The sequence below is a fragment of the Rhagoletis pomonella genome, unplaced genomic scaffold (assembly GCF_013731165.1).
Source record: "Rhagoletis pomonella isolate Grant_MI unplaced genomic scaffold, Rhpom_1.0 Rhpom_scaffold_00007, whole genome shotgun sequence".
NCBI classification, from domain to species: domain Eukaryota; kingdom Metazoa; phylum Arthropoda; class Insecta; order Diptera; family Tephritidae; genus Rhagoletis; species Rhagoletis pomonella.
In genome coordinates this window covers 47,675,021-47,693,408 of record NW_023458561.1, presented here as the reverse complement: position 1 = coordinate 47,693,408, position 18,388 = coordinate 47,675,021, and the positions used below count along the sequence as shown (strand labels likewise).

The window sequence follows — 18,388 nt, the reverse complement described above, 5'->3', positions numbered from 1 at the left end:
ACCCTTATGATTCTGCCAAATTTTAATACTTCGTGGTTATCGCGATAACTTCTTATACGTAGTACTCTGTTGTTCCCAGTGTGCCCTTAATACAAAAATTGTAGGATAGGTCAGCGTAAACTTAAATTTCAAATGGATTTTATGCGATTTTTTTTTATTTATTTCTTGCTAAACACTTTTTATTCATGTACATTAGGGGGGGTCCTTAAAAATCAAATGAAGGATTTGATCAGTCTAATCTTCTCATTCGGCAGTACCATGGTCACAGATATTACACATAAATTTTGGTCACGATTGGAGACGGTTAAGGCCTGTCGCACAGGGGGCAAAGTTCAGATTTCTCTATGGAGACTTAAAAATTTAAGTTAATTTGTTTTCCATCTAATACCCAAAATCGGTACTACTCATATCAATTTTGGTCCCGATTGGAGTCGGTTAAGACGTCTTCATATGGTAATCTGAATTTTGACCCCTGTGCGACGCGCCTTAACTGACTTCAATCGGGACCAAAATTTATGAGTGATATCCTCGACAATGGTAGTATCGATGTTGGGTATTACAAGGAAAAATAATAATGTTAATTTTTTGAGTCTCCATAGAGGAATCAGACCTTTGCCCCCTGTGCGACACACCTTAAACGTCTCCCAACGGGACCAAAATGTATATGTTTTATCTTCGACTGTTTATTGCATCGACGTAGGGGTTGAGGCTTAGGAAATCTGGTCTAAAAATTTGCGTCCCATATTTAAGGGCCGCTCTAATGTACGAATGTAAATATATATATTAAAATTCCAGTTTACTCGTAGAGACAATTGTTGGTTTTTTTATTAATAATAAATATTACGCATACGCATTGCTGTAGGGCACTGCTTTATGTGAATCGGATAAGTACCTATTTCTAAAAACCAATCAAAAATAAAAAGTGTCAAGGGATCCAGAAAGTATTTTTCTTTCTGTTATTGGTTGATAGTTTTCATTATTTTAGTAAAATAATTTCAAAGCTGAGGGAGTTATTTATAAAATAGTTAAAATTTACGCAAAGGTTTAAGTATCGCTGACTCGCAAAGTGGAGCTAATCTGGCAAAACTTGGGACGCCATTGAATTTAGAAGGCCCCCGTTTAGTAGGAGCAAATACCAGAACCTTTGCCCAAATAAAATCTGATTTGATACCTCGCTTGAAATATTCTCACTACGATTCTAGCCCAGGGTTCTTACACACTTTAATTAAATTTTTTTTTCTTTATTTATGTATGTACTTTACTTTCATTCTCGTATTGGTCTTTTTCTAAGTGTTATTCTTTAACCTTTTATTAGCAAATTTTTGTTAAATTAATACCATATGCATACGCACAAGAAGCACTTGTTTCAGCCCCTACCATTTCCGTTGCACCATGTCCGTTGCATCATTTCTGTTGCACCATTACCGTGTGCGATTTCCGTTGAATTTGCCAATTTACTCCCAACCAACCAACCGCCGCTAAAAAAGTTTCACTTCAAAAAATGCTTCAAAAATTATACGCGATAAGCTGAAAATTTTTAAAATTGCGAAAAGTAGATTTACACCCTTTGAGTTACTTACCATTTAGTTATTTTTTAATGCACGCCTATCTAACCCACTAAGTACTCATGAAGTGTACATGTAAGCACTAAGTAATTGCACATAAAATTTCAAATCAGAATATGGTGTGATTCAAAAGTTATGACATAATTAAGCTTTCACCTCTTATAACTTACATAAAAAATGCACTTGTTTTCATTATTATTTTTTAAATTTGTTATTTAAAGACCTATAATTCGAAAGTTATTCAACAAATTAATTCAAAATTATGGAATCTTCAAGTACAAATGTATGAATTGTAAATAACACAAAAGTTACCTATTTTCTAGATTTGACCATACACTTTGAATGCGTACGATGAATTCAGTGATACCCGCGACTATTCATCGCTCAAGGGTTAACCAGGCAGAACTTTTAAGAACATTCAAAAGAAAACGTAACATTTTCCTTGTAAAAACAAAATATTTTTTTTTTTTATAAACTACAAAAATTAATTCACTACAGTCCAGAATTATTTAATTACCCTAACGTCTTCAGTGTTATAGCCCATTTTCACCCAGAGCTTATATGCAGTTAAGAGCTCAGGTAAGTTCAAGTAGCGTTAACGTGGGGTGTTCAGCAGTTTATTTCTTAGCTGTTGCTTCCGTTTGCTTTACTTGTACGAACAATTACCCCCTTCCGAGTTGTAATCTCTTTTTTCAATAGGCATAAACTGCAGTTAAGGCTTAGTGGAAATTAGCTATTATGATTTAAATTTAAGCTACTTGAATAAAATAATAATACAAAAAATCTCAACTCTGAGTTCGACAATTCTGAAGTTCACTGAAAATTTATCATAAAACCACAAACTAAATAATTCGAGTATCGAAACTATTCAAGGCGACTTCTTACTTTACCCAAAATATACTTAAATCTACAATCGTACGATGAGGAAAAATAATCTATAAATTTTGGTAGGAAAAGGTCACAAATGGCAACACTGATTGAAAAATGAATCCGACATTCAATTGTAGAGCCAACGATTTGTGTGACAGCGACAGGACTTACATACATACACCACAAGTTAGAAGTGCACTTCGGCGAAAGACTTAGCGAAGAGAGTATTTATTTGTTGCTTATATTTTTTTAATGATCTACATATTAATTCAATAAAAACAAACCAATTTCATTCATTCTTTATAATTCAGATATATTTATTAAGATTGAATTGATTTATTTTTTATGTTAATTGTTATGCCTATGGAGTATAATATTAATCGATTTATCTAATAAAAATTAAAAAACAATTTACAAACATAAATGAATTGGTCTAGTTGAAACTTAATGCAAATGCATGTATGCAAGTATGTATGTATGTATGTACGGTCGGTGTGTGGGTGTATACGTAAATTTGTGTGTGTGTTTGAATAAAAGTGTGCTTTGCATATGTATGTAGGTATGTATGTATTAATGTATGTTTGTTTGTTTCTATGTGTTGTTGTTTCATGTATGTATGTATGTATGTGTGTTCGTATTTATGTGTATGTATAAGGGTGTAAACATTCCACTCACACTTAGTACTTAATTTAAGTTGTATATTTAAGTTAAGAATAAAATTAGCTTTAATGCATCAAATTTCTCATCATCATTATTATTGTTTTTGTTTTTTGTTGTTTGTTTTTTTTCCTTTGTTTTGTTTTTTCTTTTATCAATTATATCAAAGACCAACAGAATTGTATATAATATAATATATATAATTTTCTTCTGGATTTTCAGTGTTATTAATTTTTTTGTTATCATTATATGTATATATATAGCTGTATATATATATATATATATATATATAAATGCCATATACTCCATATACAGCCCCACTGCAAAAAGACAACAACATCGTTAATTGTTATTTTTTTTGTTTTGTTTTATTTTCTGCTTGTTACTTATTTTGCTTTGCTTTCGACAACTTTAGCTTTATTGCTGTTGTATTAAATGCTATTGGTAATGGAAAAACTAAATAATTTTTTATTTGCTTTTATGTAAGTATAAATAAATTGCGTTGCACTACTTTAAGAGTAAATAACATTTGGACTCGATTTTGGTAATAGAAAATAAGTTTACTTGTATTTATATAGTAAGCATGTATGCGTGAGTGAGTGTGTCTGCATGTGTGTATACATATATGCTAAATGTAGACACGAGTCTCAAAGCTAAGAAAGTATAAAACGCATGTGTACCATTTTATTTTTTGTTTATTGTTTTTAACTGTTATATCGCTTTTACTCACAACTGGGTATGTAATGAAAAGTCAAATTATGCATTCAATTAATTGGTTTTTTATTATTTTTTTTTGTTTAAAAAAAAAATTGTAACTACTCTTTACCATAATATTTAGATAATTTTTTCGACATGTGTACCGTAGTTCCGCTACTTAAACAACATACTTTTTATATTACTTTCATTAGCGTATATAGATGTATGTTTGTATTATGTAGTATGTATATATAAATATTAACTAATTTTTAATTAATAATAATTTTGATAATAATCATAAGAATAATAATATATTATGTAGTAATAAAAAAATTAACCATTTCACTAGTTGCACTAAAAACTTACAGTTTACCTTTAACAGTAATATAATTTATATTTATGTATGTATGTATAACGGAGTTTTTTTTATACACATGTAAATATTGTTTATTTCTTTCAATTATATACTAAACATTTTTCCACTTTCCACTATCCACATATCCTTGTATATATGTATTGTATATGCATGTGTGTGTGTTTCTTGAATGTGTACTCATATTGCATTAATGTATTGATTTGTTTATTTATATTATTATGTATCTATGTATATAAGTGTGTATATAATTGTTTTTTTGTTTTTTTTTTGACAATTAATTTAAGGCAAAAACATAAAACGAAATTTTATTTTGTTTTTGTTCTCTGTTATTTATACTAAAATTATTTCCAATTTCTTTTTTTTCACGTATGTAAATTTAAATTTTAAATTTAGATTTTCTTTTTTCTTACGCTTCTCGGAACCGGCTTAAAAAATCAAACATAATGAAAGTCATCCATAATCGTAATATAATAGTAATTATAGTAAAACATAGAAAAAATGTATGTATAATTTTATTTTCGTTAAGACACACTAATTATCACCGTCCTCCAAGTGTTTTTTTTATTTATTTTTTGTTTTTGTTTTTGCATTACTTTGTGTTATTATAATTATAATTATTATTTTTCATGTTTTTGCTTCGAAACATATTCGCGATTCCTACTTGATACTGCACTAATTGCTTGTGGTTGTTGTTGGTGTTGGAGACGAGGAGAAGGGATGCACAAGTCCAAAATAGATATGCATACTACACAGTTAGTATGTTTGTATGTGTGTATCTAAGTATGTAAGTGTACGAGTGGCGCATTATGAAATTTTTCGTGTGGCGTGTGTGCAATTGTTGAAATGACTGAGATTTTTTTGATTTAATAGTCTTAAGTATAAAGTAATAGACTTGTTTTTTGTATTTTGTAAAAAGTTATTTAACAAAAAAACTTTAAATCAGCAAAATATGCATTACAACTCGTTTCTTTAATATCCGAATAGTGAATCAGTCATAAGTCGTCCAAAGGCGCTACCGTGTTCAGCTTTTAGTAAGAAGTGACCACAACAAGTACAAGAACATAAGTATATATGTACATATACATATATGTATTCAAATAATTCAACTATAGATATTTGCAAAAATAAAATCATTAAAAGAGCTGCTGCTGTGCTGAAAGAAGAAGTAATTGACAGCATTTGAAAGCACAAAAGCTTGTGAGAGCTCGATAGCTGTTGGGAAAATCGAAATAATTTGAAAGCCCGAAAGCTTGTGAAAGCTGGAAAGATCGCGATCATTTTAAGGCTCGTTTAAAAAGTGAAAGCTCGAAAGAATTTGAAAGCTCTAAAGCTCTTGAAAGTTCGAAAACATTTGAAAGCTCGTTTTAAAGCTGAAAGCTTGTTGAAAAAGTGAAAATTCGAAGGCATTTGAAAGCTCATTTTTAGGGAGAAAGCTTGTTTAAAAAGTGAAAGCTCACATAACTTTATTCCGGGTTTTAACTGCGTTCGAAAATTATTTAAAAATATTTTTATGGTATCAGCTTGGCTCGATTTTACTTTAATAAATCCAGTGTTAAAATTATATATTTAATAAAAAAAAACCCCATTCAAGTACATGCACTTATTCTAAAACGTTCAGTGCTTAAGAGCCCATGAATTGCACAACAAGGCAATGTAATGCTTATTAGCTAAGAAAAGCCTATACAGTTTTTTTTTTCAAAGTCTAAAGATAGTAAAACAGAAATCTAAAATTTGTGCTGCACAATTTCTTGCTTATCATTCAAAATAGCGTATATACAGGCAACGCAAAGAGATCGCATTATTCCATATTTGATTAAAAAAATTTAAAAAAATAACCTTCGTGATGTACATAGTTATTGTTGCAACAGTAAGCCACAAATCAGTGTCATCACAAATTTGTGTCATTGAAAAAATTTCGCACAGGTAAGAATTAATACATATGTAATTTTGTCGTTAAAATTGGGGGAAATGGAAACCCGGCTGTTATGCACACTTAAAACACACTTCAGTTTACTAAAAATTTTGCGTTTGCTAACTTAAGCTTTGTTATCAAAATTGCTACAAAATTTACTAATCGTCCATGTCTGTGCTCGAAGATTCCCTATTTTATGATTTTATGTTATTTCTTTTGTAGTCATCAAAATCGATTTTTTATCAGAAATCCAGCAAAAGTCTCTCTGCAAAACTCTACACAAGCTGAGCACAAATGTGGTATAAAATCGTATACATATCTATTTTTTTGTGTATAAATTACCGATGTCGTAATAAACAATTTAGACATGCAGCATTCGAAAAACACATTCAAGGTACATGTCCGTGTACATATACTATATATGCATGAAGTATAACAAAATGCAAAGCTTAAAAAAAGATTAGCTTAAAATTCACATGAAAGTTAACAAAAAAAAAACAGCAAAAACAAAACAATTACAAAACATTTTACGCATATTTTGCAATATGTATTCGTTGAACACTATAAGCTGGTGTAAAATATCTCAGCTTGCTTTTTATTTTAATTTTAAAATAACAATAGTCACACAAAATCAACATAAAATATTTTTTCCTTCTATTAGACAAAGATTTTCATTATATTTATGAACACAATTGGGTAATGCTTGTGCTTAGTTTTGCAAAGTTGCCTTTGAAGCAATCGTTCAAGGCGTACTGAACAGAGATTTAAAGCCTTCAGTGGGAACCATTTCAAATTTAACGCCGTTAAATGAGAGTTGTAACTAAATAAATGTTTAGATTTTTTAATTTAAATCCGGGCTTGCAATCTGCTTTCATGAACTTTTTTCGTTATGTGAACCCACTATAGCTTGGAAAAAGCACAGAATTTTTAAGCAATACTGTATTAGATATGAGATTGGCTTAGTGTAAAAAGGTTTTCTATATAAATAATAATAATTTTATTTGATTTCTAAAAGCGCACAAGAGCTAGTCGAATGGAACCACCAACTTAACCATAAACGAGTTTATTACGAAAATGTTATCACTGAGTTGCTAGAAACGGATGTATTTAAAGTGTAAGCTATGTTCGTAACTATACGGTTTCAGTGATGGCTTTACACCTTCGCAAACGGAAGTGAGTATAATGACGAAAATCTAGATAGATAAATACAATTGAGGATGTGCGCTGCAAACTCATAACAATATCTCGTTTAGACCTAAAGCCCAAATAAAACTGAAGCGCCGGTTTTTCTAACAAAGGCGAGAGTAAAAACTAAATTTCATCGAAATCAGACTAAATTTAACATTTTCGCCTACAACGGTGGATTTTAATACATTTAATAATTGTCTATTTCTAAAAAAAAAAGAACAGAGCACATGTTAGTCTAAGATCCGACAAGGGCACGATGAAATCTATTTTGTATGAAATGTAACGTGTTAATAAATATTTCACGAGTAGGTTCTTGGCCAGGATATTTTTAATTAAATATTCAAAAATTATTATTTTTTTAATTTTTTACTCATTCGTTTAATAAACAAATTATGTGAACACGTTGGGTTGTCTATTTCTTCCTGGCCTATCTAACTGGTTGGCAGCTAGGAACAGGTAGATAATCCTAGAAATTTTCACTCATCTATTTAACACATCCTAAAGGCTTTATGCTTTCGATTGGTATATGGTTATGAGTACGTAACTTGTTCATTAAACAAACGAGTGCAAAATTAAAAAAAAAATAGTTTTTGAATATTTAATTAAAAGTATCCTGGCCAGGATTTTTTCAGCCAACCCACTCGCGAAATATTTCCTAACATGGTAAAGTACATACAAAGTAGATTTCATCCATTAAACAGATGGGGGTAAAGGTCGTGCTCTCGTCGGATCTCCTACTATGTCAAGTTTCACCAAAATCGGTTCACGTTTACTACTTTTTCCTACAGCTTGTATGAAGTTGGAACTCTGTGCATCGCTTCCTACAACGAAACGTGTTGGCTGAGCTAATTCGTATTCGTAATTCGTATGGTGTTCATGTCAGCTTGCTGCCTGGAATTATTATATCTGGACATTAACTCGCCAATATACTTGATCTAAGTGTTAAGCTTACCCGTGTGAGAGTAATTAGCTTGCTGAATCCCTTTTTTGTTTTTGCCTGCCATAGCCCCCCTTTGCTCTTACGGGGACCTTATAGTATGCATTCCTTTAACAATGATGGATGCATAATCCTCCATTTTTTTAACTGTCAGTGTATACGAGGGTGATTGACTAGGGTTTTCTAATCCGGATTTTTACCAATTTTTTGTGCGGTTTTTTTGAAATCGTGTTTTTAAAATATCGAATAAACCGGATTTTTATTTTCGAATAAACCGGTTATACATCTAATATGTATACATATGTATGCTATTGTATCTTTTATTTCGCCGTAGATTCATATACTTTTAATTTTTTTTGAAAGCGCAAAAAGTAACTATAAAAGTGGTTAGCCTGATATAATGAGAAATTCTGCTGGGTTCCTTAAATAACGCCGTTCTTTTGAGTTGGGACAGACTTTTAGTAAATCAACTTTATATATATACCTACATGCATACATAAAATGTTACTTATTAAATACTAACAAAAAATATTGCAATCCCTTTGCGTTGTGCACTGCATTTTGCACAACGTTTTGCCCAACACCCAAGCACATTCCAGCTTGTGTACAATACGAAAATTATGTGTGCTGATTTTCATTATCATTTAATTTTAAAATATATTTAGCTTTTTGAAATTAAGCAGAAATCTAAACATGCATACATACTCGTATAAAACTAGCAGAGTAACATATAACAGAAACAACGCTTAAAATGAACAATAACAAAACAAACAAAAAATAAAGAAAGCATTCAGTTATAACAAAAGTTAAATACTACTAAAGGTAATTTTATCAGTTTTTGTGGCAAAACAAAGTAATTTTTCCTTGGTATTTGAAACAGAAAATTTCACATCAAATTAAGCTTCTGTAAAAAAACAAAAAACCTGGAAACGATTTTGTGTTTTGTATTTTTTTAGCTATTTCCGAACAATCATATTTAATTTAATAAAAGTATAAATAAATATAGAAAACAAAAAAGTAAGTACTTTTAAAACATGTTTTTATATAACTGGTATTTTTTTTTTTTAATTTTTTTGGAGGAAAAATTCATATGCACTTCTGACATAACCTTTAAGTAATTACTATTGTTTTCTTAAAAATTAAATTTGAAAAGGGTTTTAAATTGTTGACCGTATTTGGCCAAACCGTATAAAAAATAAGAGTTTTGAGTTTAATTCGCCAATTTAATATTAAGAGCTTGTGTAGGTGTTCTTGATACCTTGAGTAGTGAAGTATGTATTTTCATATTTACCATTTGGAGCAGAGAACTCAATAAAGAGGAGAAACAAAAGACTGTTTACAAATTTGTTGCCACAAAGGCTGGTCGTTTTAACTTTTCAAACTAATTTGTTAAAAAATCAGACCTTTCAGGTTTTCAATCCAAATTTTTCCAAAAAGAAGAAGATCGTGGTACAAAGCTGAATAACAATAATGAAATTAATATAATTGGGCAATATGTTTCAAAAATAGCCTCTGTATAAATGGTGGTTATAACTGTTAAAAAAACCACTCAAACTTTTTCAATAACATCACAAATAAGTGACCCCTTTAGGCCTCTCGGTCATCAAGGGTTAATATTTTTATGCCCCAAATGTGAGAAATTACATGCTTATCAATAAAAATTTGAAGTTTTTTTTTTAAATAATCTACTTGTTTGGTCATAAATAATTTTTGCCACAAAAATTGACTAAATTACCTTTAATGCATTGAAAAATTGCGCCTAAAAATAGCTTACGCCTTTGAAATTGAGGCGAAGGCGCTCAAATGATTTTCAATTTGCACTCATAGCCTAAATATGTATGTATGTAGTTCCTTGCACAAGTGTACATACATAAGTACTACATCTCTAATAAGTCTCTTCCAACAATTCTTCACCTTTACTTTCGCTCGATACAACCACGGAGTCTTTGGGAGGGAGCGCATTAAATTACGCGTTAATGTGTGTGTGTGTGTGTGTGTGTTTACGTGTGCATGTTTGTTTTGCAAAGTCTTTTCAATAATATTCGCAGGATTTTTTTAATATATATATATATTTTTATTTAAAAATCGTATTTTTTCGCTTGTTTGCTTTTGAAAGATAAAAATTTGTGCTGGGTTCAAAATGAACTAAGTATGTAAATCGATTTCTAACTGCTCCTCGATTGCGCCAGGCATCTAGTTATAGTACTTGTGTATGTAGTTGTTTTAGTAGTTTTATTAGAGGATGAGTTTGCGTGAGATTGGCAACGATTTTTAAATTCTGCATTGTATATTACCGTATTTCGGAGTTTAGTTCTTGGTTACTGTTTCTGGGCGCATGTATGTATGTATATGCATGTGTGTGTTTGACTATAAGTGGTAGTACAATGTAGGCGTATGCGTAGTTTTTGAGTTTGTCTTACTTAATTCTTTGCCTATTTTCTTGGCTTAAATGCTGTTTTAATGTATTTTTCTCCTGTGTTTCTGCTGCGCGTATTTACTTAGTATGGATTTTGTAATATTTTTAGTTATGTTTTTTTCGTTATTTTTTATTTTTTGCTGTGTTTAACATTATGATATAACGTAATGCAGTTATTGCGGTTTTATGCTGTTTTATATTGGATTTTTCGTGTGCATATACTGTGTATGTATGTATGTATGTTTATCGACGCTTATTGTGGTTGTCTAGTGCTTTGCTGAAGTGTTTTTGGTGTACATGTGTTTGTGTGTGTGTGCATTCGGCCTGTTTCTGGTTTGGTTTGTCTATATAACTAGTATATAATTTTCTGCTTCTATTTTAAATTCTGTATAAATATTCTTAAACTTAATTTGCTGCTTAATTTTTGTTTTTTTGTTTTCTTTGCTGTTTGCTTTTGTTATTCTCTGTAATGTGGCTTGAAATTAATGATTTTTATAAATGTTTAATTTTGTTCTTTTTACGATCTACTATTTTTATGGTATTTTAGTACAGTGTTGTTTTTCCTGCTTCTTTTCTATTAAATAGTGAATGAACTGAGAATAAACTTCTTGTTTTTGTTACTTTAACTTCCGAAAAAAAAGAAGAAACTCGGACGCCTGCTGCTTATTTGACTGGCTGCTTTAGGATCTTCTGCATATAAATTGCTGTTTTATGGGAAACGTTTCTCCTATTGTTGTTACTGCTCGCACAGTTTTGGTTGTTGTTATTTTAGCGCAACTACTAATTGTGCGCACACGCATTCACAACATATGTATGTATGTATATTTTTATTGCAGCAGCCACCAATTGCATGCATTGCTTGTATTACTTGCCGTCGCCCTTTTCATCTACGCAACTTTTTTTCTTCTACGTCAACGCATCCAACGTGTCCGGCGCATCGATTGCGTTGGTAGTCTCCACATAGTTTTCTTGATGTTATGTGAGATCCTGTGGCGAATCTATTGAGAACAGTTCTTTGTATAGCGCCGGAAAGACGACATTCGGATGTTGTTGCTTAAATTTGCTCAGTGCTTCCATATGCATTATGGATATATCGCTGTAAAAGGAAATAAATATAAATCAAAGGAAATTTCTAAACTATTTGTACTCATATAAATGAGCAGGCATTCGCGCACTTACCGGAAATTCGGTATATTGTTTAACAATGTATCCAAAACAGTAACATCGCCCTTTAAGGGCGCATGGTTCGCTTCAAGCTCCTGTCTTATTGCATTCATGCTTAAATTGAAAAGCCTCTGGATTTCTGTATTCCCGCGTACGCCATTTCGCTCTGTAATAATCAAAGGCAAAACCGTTAGAATTTATAGCAACAGTAAATTAATTTGAGCATTTACGTATTGTTTTACCTGGCCAAAGTAGCACTAAACTTTGATAAAGCGCCAACTCTGTTTCAGTCAGTTTCAGTTCAGCTATCGATTTAGCCGTTTGAAAGATTCGCGATACCAGACGCATCTCGTCCGAATCGGATGTGTAGAATGCTTCCTGTGGCAGCATCACGTCACCATAGAGTACCGCATTCTGGGAGAGATCAAGCAATCGCGACATACGCACGATGGCTAGTTCGAATGATCCAGTTTTCAGTAGCAGAATCTGTCAAGTGCATAAAAAGATTTGCAAGATAAGTATTTGTAAAATGTAAGCGATGAACCATTGGGGTGGTGTCGTAAGTGTCGTATTTTTGTATTTCGTAAACTTTCAATGGCTAAAAATATATTAAGGGGGCTCGAAAGGTAACATAAAAGTCATATTATGAATATTCATAGTGTTAAAAAAATGGTTGGTTGTAGTTTCAAATCCACTGAACATTTATTTAAGCTTTTACAGTTACCCTGCAGTGAAATCCCAAACTAGTCAGGAAAAATACTAGTTTACAACTAGAATTTCCTGACTGAGACCGAACTAGTTCGAAAATTACCAGACATGTACCAAGTACAAACGATTTATTCATGCCCTGTTTAGACTTCGACAGTTTAATACAATGAAGTAAACAAAATTCTATAACTTTTATTTCGGTATATTGTAAACCATTAAAGGGAGTACGTATTCAATTATACAAGACCTGTTAAATAATGATTAATATTCATAATGATTATTAATTAAAGCATATTTCTTTGGATAACCGTTTAATGAGTAATAACACTGGTCTACAAGGGTTTTGCGAATAAGACGGGACCTGGTGTTTCCGAACGGATTTTTCGTGCTGAACACGAATCTGGGGTCCAAAACTTCCCATCACGTCACGTTTTCGAGAAAAAAGGGGTTGAAACCCCTAAAAACAGCGTTTTTGGCCATTTTTGAAAAATTGTAGAGCTGAACCCTGACGTGCTACAAACTTTGTATATGTCAGAAATTAAAGGCTAAATCGTGCCCTTTCGAATGAGCCCTATGCCGAATTAATCGCATGCACCCTTAGATCAGGGGGTGTATTTGTGTCTAGGAGTCCAATTTTTATATCCACCATATTCGACCCGTCATCTTAAATTTTTAAAATCTAACTGCAGATTCGTAATCAGCGACTTTTAATATAGTTAAAACCTTGGCATTATTAATTTTCTATGATCGTTTAAGATTAAATTCTTTCTGTGATCAATTTTTCCTGCACCCCTAAACACAAATACACCCCCTGCTTTAAGGGTGCACGCGATCAATTCGGCATAGGGCTCATTCGAAAGGGCACGGTTTAGCCTTTAATTTCTGATATATGCAAAATTTGTACCACGTCAGGGTTCAGCTCTATAATTTTTCGAAAATGGCCAAAAACGCTGTTTTTAGGGGTTTCAACCCCTTTTTTCTCGAAAACGTGACGTGATGGGACATTTTTGACCCCGGATTCGTGTTCAGCACGAAAAATCCGTTCAGAAACACCAGGTCCCGTCTTATTCGCAGAAAAAAAGTTGAAATTTGTAGACCAGTGTAATTAATTACGTAAAAAAAACGTTAATTAATTCATTAATTTTAATTACATCATTATTTTGTTATTTTTGATCATTTTCAATTATTTTTGACTTGTTTTAATTACACGATTATAATAATTTGATTAATTTCTATTATTAATCATCAAGAAAAACTATTGACAAAAGTTAAGAATATTTAATAACTGCTCGAATTATTTATTTATTTTATTCCAAATCTCAAATTTTAAACGTTAATTATTACTTTTATAAATTTTTAAAAAGAAAAGACTGGAATGTGCAAACTTAATGCATTTAATTTATCTTAATGAAAACTCTTATTTTTATTTTAGTTCACTCAAAAATGAACTAAAGTATTCATTTTATTTTTAACTAAAATCTTTTCTTTTGCATATTCAATATTATTAAAAAAGATAAAAATATAGTTAAAATCTCATTCATCCCATCACATCCCTCACATAATCATCACATCCTCCATATCACATTAAACCAGGCTAGATTGTATCGCATTACATCGCACAACTTTATGCAAATAACATCACGTCATGTACCTAACATCACATCTTAACACACCACCTCCACTGCAGCACATCACATCAAATCACACAACAACACATCGCATCAAATGAAGCTACATCGCTTCAGATTACATCATATCACATCGAAAGTTATATACATAAATGCTCCCCTCCCTACTCAACTCAAGATATGATTCCTAATTAATTTTCCTTAGATCACAACATTGCGGCACATACATAACAACAAATCACATTGCACGTAGCACCGTGCGATAAAATCCTAAAAATTTTAAAACACACAAAACAGTCAATATGCTAACGAAACTAGGGGCCATATACAGTAAAATTGTGGTTTTAGATTTTCACGCCGAATATTTCTTTAAAGAGTTATAAAATTATGGGTACCAAATCAAAGGGTACATACTTCAGATGTTTTTTTTAATTCTTTTTATATTTTGTCAAGTTAATAAAGTTAAAGAGACGAAATTCGAGAATATACTTTTTTCAAAAATAAATATTGCAAAATTTTAAGGATATTCAAGGATACAATTTTAAAAGGACATTTTCAATACTTATTCGTCCTCATGCAGCTAAAATTTTATTTTATTTTATTATGGTTATTTCAAAAATGAAGTAGATTTTTTGTACCGGTTACCAATTTTGAAATATCCAAATTTTTAGTAGCGATTACCGATTTCGTAAAATGCGGAGTGGTCCATTTTTTAAACGTGTAAAGAGAAAAAATGAATTTAACAAGTTATTAAACAAATATTCTTATGGCCTATTCACATTAAATCATTAACAATTGGTAATTCGCCGCACCCACTATTAATGGATTCTTTAAATCTCAAAAATCATACAACGAATCTCTTCATAACATTAATGAAGGTATGGGCTATGGTATTACTACGAAAAGTGTTTGAAAAATTTCGAATTCGATTCATAACCACGCCCACTTCTTCAGAAATCTTCATGCAAAATATAACTGTTTTCAGTTAAAAGATGGCTGGAAGCACTCCGCTTTTTAAGAAATTGGTAACCGGTATTCGAATTGCGGATTTTTCGAAGTTAGTAACCGGTGCAAAAAAGTGATTTCAATTTTTAAATAACCATAATAAAAGAAAAGGGCGTGATCACTCCACTTTTCTCAAAATTTTTAACCCGGGTTTTTCAAAATTGGTATCCGGTACCGATTTCATTTTTGAAATCACTGTGAAGTAGTCCTTGTAGGAGTAAAGTTTCAACAAATTGCGACCACTCCTTGCATATTTCTACTTTTACATTTATAAATAAGAATATTTACTGTCAAATTGAGAAACAAAATCTTTTCTTATTTTGATTAAAATAGTTTTCTGAACAGCATGTTACCATTTTTATTAGAGCCAGATTGACTGTACTTGTAATTGCACTCAATTTTTTTATATGATTTATTGAATTAGTAAAGTTTTTGAAATTCCATAGTCTTTAAAAAAATCCTGACGGCAAAGAGAAAAAATGAAAACGCAGTTTTCCTATATTTTGCCGGTATTTTCGCAAGTACATACAGTGTTTTTTTGTGTGTGTAAAATTTATTGCCTCGCATTTACATCACAAGATCAATATATCAAATTTTTTCTCCTAAATCAAACACATTTCAACATTTGTTATTATATATGTACATTAGACTGCATCACTCCCCATACAAAAAAAAATCGGTACTATTTTTCCATTGGAACTATAAAATCTATTATATTTTAAGACGTCCACCAAAATATTTCGGAAAAATATTAAGATTTATGTGAGCTGCACCGATTTGAAAATACCTCCAAAAATGGAGTTTTTTATGAATAAAAATAGTTTTTTAAAGATTTTTTTGAAAAAAATCCCCCTCAAATGACAAAACGGTTTAAGCTTAAAGTATTTGCATAAAAATATTAAAAAAAACGAAAAAAAAATTTTGCACAGAATCGTAATGATGACATTTTTGATGCTATTTTTTTAACTTTTTTCAAAGATTGGTATAGGAAAAACTTGAATAACTGAACCAAAACTCTTCCGATTTAGACTTTTTATTTCTTTGCTAATAAACTCACTCAAAGGATGGAAGAGAAAGGTAGGGTGAACGAACGTCATTCAAAGTTGAATTAAGATGTGTTGGTATTCGAAAAACAAGATGGGACACGAATGACGTTTTTTTGGCCCGAAATAAAAACAGTGTGTCAATACCTTCCTACTGAGATCCCATAAGTCTAAATCAGAAAATCAGAATGTTTTTGGCCCAGTTATTCAAGTTTTTCGTAAACCAATCTTTGAGAAAAGTAAAAAAACAGCATCAAAAATCTCATTCTTACGATTCCGTTGAAAAGATTTTCAAATATTTTTATGCAGATTTTTTAAGCTTAATCTAATTTGTCATCTGAGGGGACTTTTTTCAAAAAGTTCTTTAAGAAACTATTTTTATTCATAAAAAACTTAATTTTTGGAGGCATTTTCAAATCGGTCCAGTTCGCTTAAATCTTAATATTTTTCCGAAATATTTTGGTGGACGTCTTAAAATATAATAAATTTTGTAATCCCGGCGGAAAAACCGGAACTTTTTTTGGTGATGCAGTCTAATGTACATATGTATGTATGTGTGAATATAAAACGCATTTTTCTCACCTGATCATCCTGACTTAAACGCATAAATCCGGGTATCAGTTTCGCAAATTCGATTATGTTTTGTATCATTTGTGTTAGCTTTTCAGCGCAGTCTAGCCACAGTTCCTCTTGGCCCAGATTCTTGTAGTAAAGTATCCTCGAAATATCCTTATGAGCGTAATCGAAATGATAATAAGACACATATAACAAAAAACAAAGAAACAAAAGTATTTTTCAATTAGTAGGAGTTCAACTCCGACGGCTGACTGAGTGCATATATCATCGGTTTTACCTGAGACTTCCGAAACATATCGTGCACGGCTTCGAGTTTGGTGCTTGTGTTTGCGTGTGCCTCGGCTAAGGTTTTGATAAGAACATCGTTGATGTCGCCATCAGCTGGTTGGTGAGGGGAGGAGAAGCAATTTGACAAGGAATATACAATCAAAATATTTACCAGAATTTTGAGATTTTTTTTTTAAGTTTTTTTTTTTTGTAGACAACAGCGAATATTTGATGCAGCGATATTACGAAACATTTTACAATATAAATATGAATGTATATTTTTAACCCCATATAAGTAATATGCGACCCCCATAACTAATAATGAATGTATGCCAATGAGTTGTGAAAAATGAGTGTCACCTAATTTTGTATGAAATTTTGAAATTTTGACTACGCGTCCACCTACGCTTCACCACCCAGCTATTTAATATACAAATTTAAGTTTTAAAAATAACCAAAAACAAAATGAAATAGTTATTGTTTGTAGGTATTTACTGTCCATGGGCGCATAGTGCAGTGCTGCACCGGAGTTACTTACATCTCACACACACTCACTTCAAAACCTAGGCGCTGACAAAAAAAGAAATTATAGCAAAAAAACGATAAAAGTTTTGATTCGATAATAAATAGAATGGACAAAAACTGTACAACTTGAAAACGCGATGGGCTCACGGCATGAACTTGTAACTGAACTGGATAACTTCACAATGATGGCTAAGATGAGTAGTACGAGTAGTAGTAGTAAATAGTAGTAGTAGTGGTAATGCGTGTGGTAAGTGGTTATACGAGTATTAAATGCTGATTCGTCTATGGAAATGCGCATTGGCACGGGTTTTTGTGATTTTTGTCTCCTACCATGACTGACGTAGTCCGGATCCATTATCGTGCCACGCGGCTCGTACGTGGTGCTGTCGACGTAATCCGCTGATATATCGTAGGCCATCGTCTGTTGCGGTGTCACCGATGTCGAATAGCCGTAGGGACTGCCATAGCTCACTTCATTGCTTGAGTAGCCATAGCTGGAAATAGTAGCGGAAAATGGGATGATAATTCATATTTGGGTGTTAAGAGAGAAAATTGAAAAGATAAAGAAAATGCAACGTTAAAAGGTAAAGATAGATGAAAAAGGATTAACATAAAGTAAAAAACAAAGAAAAACATAAAGATAAAGTTACAAATACAGATAATGATAAATATAGAAATGTAGTTAAAGATTTAGATAAAGACAAATATAAAGATAGAGTTCAAGATACAGATAAAGACAAAGGTAAAAATATGGTTAAAGATAAAGATAAAGACATGGATAAAGGTTAAGATAAAGATATAGTTAAAAATAAAGATAAAGATAAAGATAAAGATAAAGATAAAGATAAAGATAAA

General features: G+C 31.4%; 1 protein-coding gene across 1 annotated transcript in view; it reads right to left on the bottom strand.

Moving 5' to 3' along the window:
• Nucleotides 1–10,750: 10,750 nt before the first annotated feature.
• LOC118742949 (probable nuclear hormone receptor HR3) overlaps nt 10,751–18,388 on the bottom strand; it is a gene marked incomplete in the record, with an annotated part of 60,039 nt that continues 52,401 nt past the window's right edge. Inside the window, 6 exon segments of the mRNA XM_036475381.1 lie at nt 10,751–11,713; nt 11,797–11,947; nt 12,024–12,267; nt 16,748–16,894; nt 17,019–17,122; nt 17,864–18,027. Of these exon segments, the coding sequence (XP_036331274.1) occupies nt 11,593–11,713; nt 11,797–11,947; nt 12,024–12,267; nt 16,748–16,894; nt 17,019–17,122; nt 17,864–18,027 (931 nt within the window).